The sequence below is a fragment of the Gracilinanus agilis genome, chromosome 4 (genome assembly GCF_016433145.1).
Source record: "Gracilinanus agilis isolate LMUSP501 chromosome 4, AgileGrace, whole genome shotgun sequence".
In the NCBI taxonomy this organism is placed as follows: domain Eukaryota; kingdom Metazoa; phylum Chordata; class Mammalia; order Didelphimorphia; family Didelphidae; genus Gracilinanus; species Gracilinanus agilis.
In genome coordinates, this window is record NC_058133.1 from 30107638 (window position 1) to 30115214 (window position 7577).

The 7577-nt window shown below is 46.8% G+C and overlaps 1 protein-coding gene across 1 annotated transcript in view; it reads right to left on the minus strand.

Moving 5' to 3' along the window:
* Positions 1-4435, minus strand: part of SLC5A9 (solute carrier family 5 member 9) — a 19374-nt gene extending 14939 nt beyond the window's left edge. The window contains exons 1-5 of the mRNA XM_044674814.1: positions 4361-4435; positions 3366-3437; positions 1564-1668; positions 681-845; positions 128-296 (exon numbers count right to left, since the gene is read on the minus strand). Coding sequence (XP_044530749.1) covers positions 128-296; positions 681-845; positions 1564-1668; positions 3366-3380 — 454 coding nt within the window. The 5' untranslated portion in view covers positions 3381-3437; positions 4361-4435. The remainder of the gene's footprint in view (positions 1-127; positions 297-680; positions 846-1563; positions 1669-3365; positions 3438-4360) is intronic.
* Between the last annotated feature and the right edge of the window lie 3142 nt (positions 4436-7577).

Here is a 7577-nt window from a genome sequence, read left to right on the forward strand (position 1 = left end):
CTTCCTTCCTTTCTTTCTTTCTTCCTGTCTCTCTCTTCCTGTCGTTCTCCCTCTCCCTCTCCCTCTTCCTCTCACAGCCCCCCTCTCTCCCTCTCTCCTTCCTTCCCTTCCTCTCTCCTCTCCCTCCTTCTCTCCTCCTCTCTTCCTATTGCTCCATCCCCACTGACTCCCTGACTCCAAGGGTCATTACCTGCAATGGTGTAGATGGCTGTCACAACCAGGAGGATGACGGTGGACAGGTAGAGATCCCAGCCCAAGGCCACCTGGATGAACAGGGCTCCAGAGAAGATGTCAGTCTGCAGTGAGAGAGGATGAAGAGAAGTCTCCTGAGGGAAGAGGGGGCTCCAACACCAGGGTCACCCCAGCTCAGGCACCCCAAGCTCTGATCCTCCCTCCTCCTCTCAGAGGGCCCTGGCTTGTCTGGAAGTGATTTGAGAAAGGAGGCAGAGAGCAGGCGGGAAGGGGTGCTGGGTTCCAATTCTGAACTTACCACTAACTTGCATGTTTCTGTAGATAAATCCTTTCTCTGAATCTCGGTTCCCTCATTTTTAAAGTGGGGGCCATAATTTGTCAGCAGTGAAGCCCAAATGAGAGAAATGGTGGAAAGGCCAGATAACCCTCCTCCCCCCAGAGTGCCTAGCAGTGGGTCGTGCATGCCCCGAGTGAGAACATCTACCCACTGAAATCTTGGTGAAGATGTACAGGATGAGGGACAGAACGGACATGTACACTTGGATCCTCTGGCCTCCAAACCGCTTCTTCAGGTACTCGGGCATCGTGACGACCCCTGCTGCGATGTAGACAGGAACAAAGACCCAGCCAAGTGCCAGGAGCAGCCAAGTTGCCTGGGCAAAGGCAGAGGGAAGGGAACAGTGAAGCCAGAGCTCTCTCTTGCTGATGTTGAGACAAAGGTGAAGGAGGTGGCTGCCTGCGTGGGAAGCATCAGGGTCTGCTGGAAAGAGTCCTTTGGCTCAGAAGTTAGGAGTCCTAGGTGTAGTCTGAGCCTTGATTCTGCCACCAACTTCTCAGTGATCTCAGGGAAGTTACTCCCCTACTCTGTGCCTCAGTCTCCCCATTAGGAAAACGAGGGAGAGCTACAGTTTCTAAATTTCCTCATAGCCCTGATATTTCTTTTAAGTTTTACTCAGATTATTTTACTGTTTAGCTCACTGTTGCTGTTTAGTCATTTTCAGTCATATCTAAACTCTTCCTGATCCCATGTGGGGTTTTCTTGGCAGAGATACTGGAATGATTTGCCATTTCCTTCTCCAGCTCATTTTAGAGATGTGGAAACTGAGGCCAATGGTGACTTGCTCAGGGTCACCCAAGCTACTAAGTATCTGAGGCCAGATTTGAACTCATAAAGATGTGTCTTCTTGACTCCAGGATCCATATTCCGAGATCCTATGTTCTAAATGGACCTAGAGTTTACAGTGAGTTCTAGAGAGGAACCTAGGCATGGGCAAGCATTTCCCAACCCAGTAAATTTAGAATGTCTATTCATGCTCCCTGGAGATCAAGAGCTCCCAGCCTTGGGTAGGAATTCCTCCATGGACCACTTACATTCCATTCGAAGCCCCCCACAGCCAGACCTCCAGCTGCCCCTGTCCCAGCCAGGCCAATGAATAAGCCACTGCCCACATTGCTGGACATCAGAGAAGCACCGATCTGAAAGGCAGAGGAGACAGGTCATGGATAGGGACTGAAGCTAGAGCTTCTGGGTAACTACATTTGGGAGGTGAGCACCCAAAGGGATGGAGGTGAAGGGTTCTAATGTCAGTTCTCTGGACAGGGAAGTTAGAGGATCTTTTAAAAGACAGAAAGAGACAGAGAGAGAGAGAGAGAGAGAGAGAGAGAGACTCAAAGAGAAGGACAGAAACAGAGGGCACACCTCTGTCTTGAGGATTGTGATATCCTGGACAAGCAACAGAAGCCCTTGGGGACATAGGTGGTATTTTCATCACTGCTGCCCATCGACAAGCAGTGGTGTCAGAGGAGAAGGAAAGATTTTGGAGGTTGAGAGATGGTGTCTGATGTCACAACTAGAAGTAATCTCTCCCTCCTCTCACCTTTGAGACCACTCCGTTTATACCTTCATAATAACACGGTTATTCTGGCTTATGTCAGAGACTGTGAATCTATTTTATCTTTTACCAAACAGACTATAAGCATCTTGAGGGTAGGGACTGGTTCTTATCCATCCTCATATCTCTCAGAGTCTAGACACAATTAGTGGACACTAAGTCAATATAAGTTAAAAGGAAAGGTAGATGCTTTCTGAAATGGAATTTGGATTTTAGGACCTAAACTTGAAATATAAGAGTAGCATGCCCTTAGCAAGGGATGGAGTACACCCAACAAGAAGTCAGAGGAAACATTTTTGCTGGGAGTTTGGTGAATCTAATAAAGGTGTTAAGTCTAAAAAGAGAAGAGATGGAGAAAACTGATCTTGCAAACCTGATTATCTATCTATCTATCTATCTATCTATCTATCTATCTATCTATCTATNCAAACCTGATTATCTATCTATCTATCTATCTATCTATCTATCTATCTATCTATCTATCTATCTACATATCCATCCATCTATCACCCATCCATCCATCTATCTATCCATCTATCTATCTATCTATCTACATATCCATCCATCCATCACCCATCCATCCATCTATCTATCTACATATCCATCCATCACCCATCCATCCATCTATCTATCCATCTATCTGTCTACCTATCCATCTATCTATCTATCTATCTATCTATCTATCTATCTATCTATCTATCTACATATACATCCACCCACCCACCCATCCATCTATCCAGCTATCTATCTATCCATCTATCTATCTGTCTGGCTATCTGTCTATCTGTCTATCTATCATCTATCTATCTATCTATCTATCTATCTATCTATCTATCTATCTATCTATCTGGCTGTCTGGCTATCTATCTACCTATCCATCTATCCATCTATCTATGTCTGTCTATATACCTATCCAGCTATCTATCTATCTATGTCTGTCTATCTATCTATCTATCTATCTATCTATCTATCTATCTATCTATCTACATATCTATCTATCCATCCATCCATCATCCGTCCATCCATCCATCCATCCATCCATCCATCTATCTATCTATCTATCCCTAAGGTGAGTGAAGCACACATTTGATCAGATTGGATGGAGTGACAGCCCCCAACCTCACATCCTCAGGTCCCCCAGTGTGTACACTCTGGCTACCAAGCTAGGTGAAGAATAAACCTTAACATGAGGAGGATCATTTGACCTCATAGGGTGTCCCTTTGATGTGGAGGGATGAGGTCCATCACTGAAAAATGCCACAGAGAAAGAAATAGACTTACCGGCCACCAAGTCATGGATCTTCCAGCCAAGAAATAGCCCCCAATTGTGCCTCTGCTGGCCCGGAAGGAAGACTGGAAAAGAAGGACCTAGAGATGAGCAGATCTGAGCCCAGCCCTGCTCTGTTCTCTCCAGGTAGGAGAGACTACAGCATACTGCAGAATGATGAAGCAAGTCAGAATTGGGACTATGCCTTCTCCCCATGTGCAGTACCCTCCCTCCTCTGCTTTTCTTCATCTCCTGAACTCTCCTTCCTACCACTAATTCCAAAACCTTTTCTCCTCTTCTCTCTTTCAAACCCTGGTGTGAGGGGAACAGCTAAATAGGTGACTCAGTGGATAGAGAGTCAGGTGTAGAGATGAGAGGTCCTAGGTTCAAATATGGCTTCAGACACTTCCTCACTATATGACCCTGAGCAAGTCACTTAGTCCCAACTGTCCAACCCTTACCGATTTTCTGCCTTGGAACCAACACTTAGTATTGATTCTAAAACAGAAGGTAAGGGTTGGAAAAAAACCTGGTTTAATATTTTAATTTTCTGGTATCTGTCTCAAATTAATGGTTCCTTGTGTATCAAAGAAGAGATCCTGGATCCTTTCTCCTCTTCCTCCTTTTCTTCCTGGGTCCCTACTTGTCCCCAGTATAGGGGAAGGGGGAAACCCACTAAATGTTTGCTGATAGATTGATTGACTCACTCTGTAGCTCCCCAGCAAGTCCCTTCCCTTCTCAAGGCCTCAGTTTCTCTCTCTGGAAAAGTTTTTATGATCTTTAAGGCTTCTCCTAGCTCTGACATTCTATGCACAGCTTAAAGACAGAGTCTGATTCTAGCCTGATTTTTTCATTCCCCATTTCCAAATCACCCTCACACTGGATTCAGGGCCCCTGTGAATCCCACTGAAGAGACCTGTAGCTATGGAAGGATGGAGATGATCAGTGGCCCCATGCCAACCCCCAACTCCTTCCTGTCCACCCTTGGCCCCCAGGGGCCCAAGCTCACCCAGATCCCCACTGCCAGGACAAAGACAAAGTAGGATACGATAACCAAGATGTCGTAGACATTGAGGCTGGCTCTGGCCTCCTGGGGAGACTTCAATGTGGCCTCTTGAGCTCTTGCTTCCATCTCCCACAATGCCCGCTGGGGGTCAGGGCCAAGGTGGACTTTGAGGTGGACTCAAGCCAGCAGCCTTCAATTCACCCCTGTAATCATTAATCAGCCCTGCCTGGAAGAGCAGAACAGTCGGGGTGGGGCTGAGCAGGGTCCTTCCTCCTCAGCCCTGTAGCCAGCCCAAGGAGGAAGAGAGCAAGCAAAAGGAGGGAAGGAAAGAGAGAGACAGAGACAGAGACAGACAGTCGGAGACAGAAAGACAGACAGAGACAGAGAGATAGGAAGAGAGAGACAGACAGAGACAGAGAGATAGGAAGAGAGAGACAGACAGAGACAGAGATGGAGGGAGAGAGACAGACAGAGAGAGACAGAGAGACAGAGACAGACAGGGAGAGAGGAGGGCAGGAAAAGGAGAAAGAAGAAGGGAGAAAGAAAGGAGAGAGAAGTGGTAGAGAGGAGGAGGAGAAGGAAAGGAAAGAGGAGTGAAGGAGGAAAGCAGGAAAGAGGGAGAAGAGGGCAGAAGAAGGGAATGAGAGATGGGAGAAAGAACAGGGTGGAAGAGGGGGATAAATGATTAAAGGAAAGGAAGAAGAAGAGAGGAAAAAGGGAAAGAGAGGAAGGGAGAGAAGGAGGAAGAGAGGAGAAAAGGATCACAGAATCATGAGAAAGACAGATAGAGGAGGCCCCATATGAAAGGGCTTTGTTCAGGGCTATTTTTGACTAGGAAAGCCAAACAGGAATCTGTAGAATAGTAATGAGGACAGAGGTGGGGGTCTATAAGTATGGAGTATTGCATCAGCTCTAATACACAGTCAGCGTATTAATTAGTTGTGCCGAATTTTTTAATCTTTGTTTTAGTGGAAGCTTCACTAGTTTGGGGGAGAGCTACATTTTATTTTTTAAAAAAAGAAAAAGAAAAAGCTATGAGTGGTCCACAGGAGATGAAAACAAGGAGGAATGACATCAGTCAAGAACTATGTTTAGTATAATGCGCTGTGATCCATTTTTATCTTGATTAAGCACCTACTGTGTACCTAGTCCTGTCCTGAGTCTTTCCTGAAACCTTGGGCTAGAAGGTACGTTTCTGTGGAATCCTGGACCCTTCTAATTCTCCCCAAAGCTTAAGGATTGGTTTAATGAGCCAAGAACATGCCCCCTGGATAGTGCCTGAGCCCTGAAGCAGGGCTATTTAAGGGCCTGTTTTAAATCCTGGCTCAGCTTCTTCCTGCCAATGGGACTTTACCTGGGCCTCAGTTTCCTGCTTTGTAAAATGAAGGGCCTGGATCAGATGGGATCTAAAGTCCCTTCCCAGTTCTGAATAATAAGATTTGGAATCACTTACTAGTACTATGACTTCCATTTACTCACTAGTAGTCTACGCCCCCCTTTTTCTCTGTCTCAATTTTCCTTTCTGTAAAATGGCAACAATGATCCTTTCCCCAGGCTCTTGTAAAATCAAATGGGGTGTTGAATGAGAATGAATTTTAGAAACTGGAAAGCCTTGTGTGGATCTGAATGTAGGGGAATTGAGCTGTGAACACCCCAGCTCCACCCCAAGCCTGGAAAGCTCAAGATGTAACCGAAAGGTGTAAAGATGGAACCTCTCCCCCCCCCACCCCATGCCCTTAAGAAATGTGAGGGAGGGGAGCTGGCATGCCATCCCTTTATGAAGTGCGATGGAGTCAGACTGGCCACTCTGTAAATGGTCCTTTTGAACAAGTCACATTCTCTAGCTCTGAAGTCAGTTAAGTCAGGCGATAGCACATGAGGAAGAAATCAGCTCCCTGAGACCTTCACCTTGGGGGTGGAGGGATTTTTCTTCCTTATTCCACCCCCCCCCCCCCCCACTAATGGGCCATGATACTTCCCAGTGGAAGTACTTTTCCTTGGGAGACAGCAGAGACAACACATCCTCCTGCCAAACTGGTCCTAGAGAGGAGTCTGTTGATCTCCCAGACTGTCCCCTAGAGAGGCTGAGGCAGTAACCAGAGCCAAGGAGCAGCTTCAAGAAGAGGACTTCTGGCAGCAGAGAAGAGAGCTGCCTCAAGGCAGAACTAACCCTGGTAACGTAGCCATGGAAAGGAGCCCCGATGAGACATCTGCCTGCCTAGCAGAGACACTGTAGCAGGGGGAAGCAGCCTCAGGACTCTCCGAGGAGTGAATGGGGAACTCATGGGAGACGCCTATTGATGCTTTTCCTGCAAATCAAGGCAAGAGCAGAGAGAAAAATAAGTGGGCCCAAGATCAGATGATATCCAAAGCCTACTTCATGTATCTCCTGCCTTCCCCAAACAGAGACATTTTAGAACCAAAAGGGAAACCAGAGATTATCCAGTCCAGCCCCATCGCATCTCCCTCCACTTTAGAGTCAGAAACAGAGGCTCAGAGAAGGAAAATCATTTACACAGAGACACACAGTTAATCTCCAATTCAGGATTCAAACCCAGATTCCTGGTTCCTGTCCCAAGTGTGGTATCTTACTCACTACATCAGGAAAGGAGGGGTGACTTGTAAAGCAGCCCCCTATCTCAGGATCCCACAGTTGGCTTTGCAACGATTCTTCCCTCAGTTCTCTTTGGGCAAGCTAGAAAGAGGTGGCTGAGGGCTTTCTTCCTGCACTCCCCCAGGCCTCAGCCAAGACATATTCTAAGCAGGGTGGGGAGGGAAAGTGCTTTGCAATCTGCAAGGTGGTGGGAGGGAGGGCAGGGAGCTGGCATTTGTTCCTGTTCTTTTTCCTCCACCTGATCCCCTGCAGAGGGTCAAAGCTTAGGAAATCTTGGTTCATTGAACAACCAAGAAATGGGGCAGGATCCTTTAAAGAGGCCCCTTTTGGTCTCTTCTCCCAGCTCCAGCACGAGCTCCTCTTCCCAAGGGAAACAACTGAAAATAGGGAGAAGAAGAAACAGATAGAAGGAGAGAAGGAAACAGGACGCCAGAGAGAGACACAGAAAGAGAGACAAATGGAGAATTGGAGAAGATGCTAGAAATGGGTTGAGAGGCAGAGTGAATGAGCAAGAGGGATGGAGGAAGAGAAGGAAAGACTGATAGAAATAGAGAGAGGGAATGAGAGAGACAGAGAAAGAAAGAAAGAAAGAAGGAAGGAAGGAAG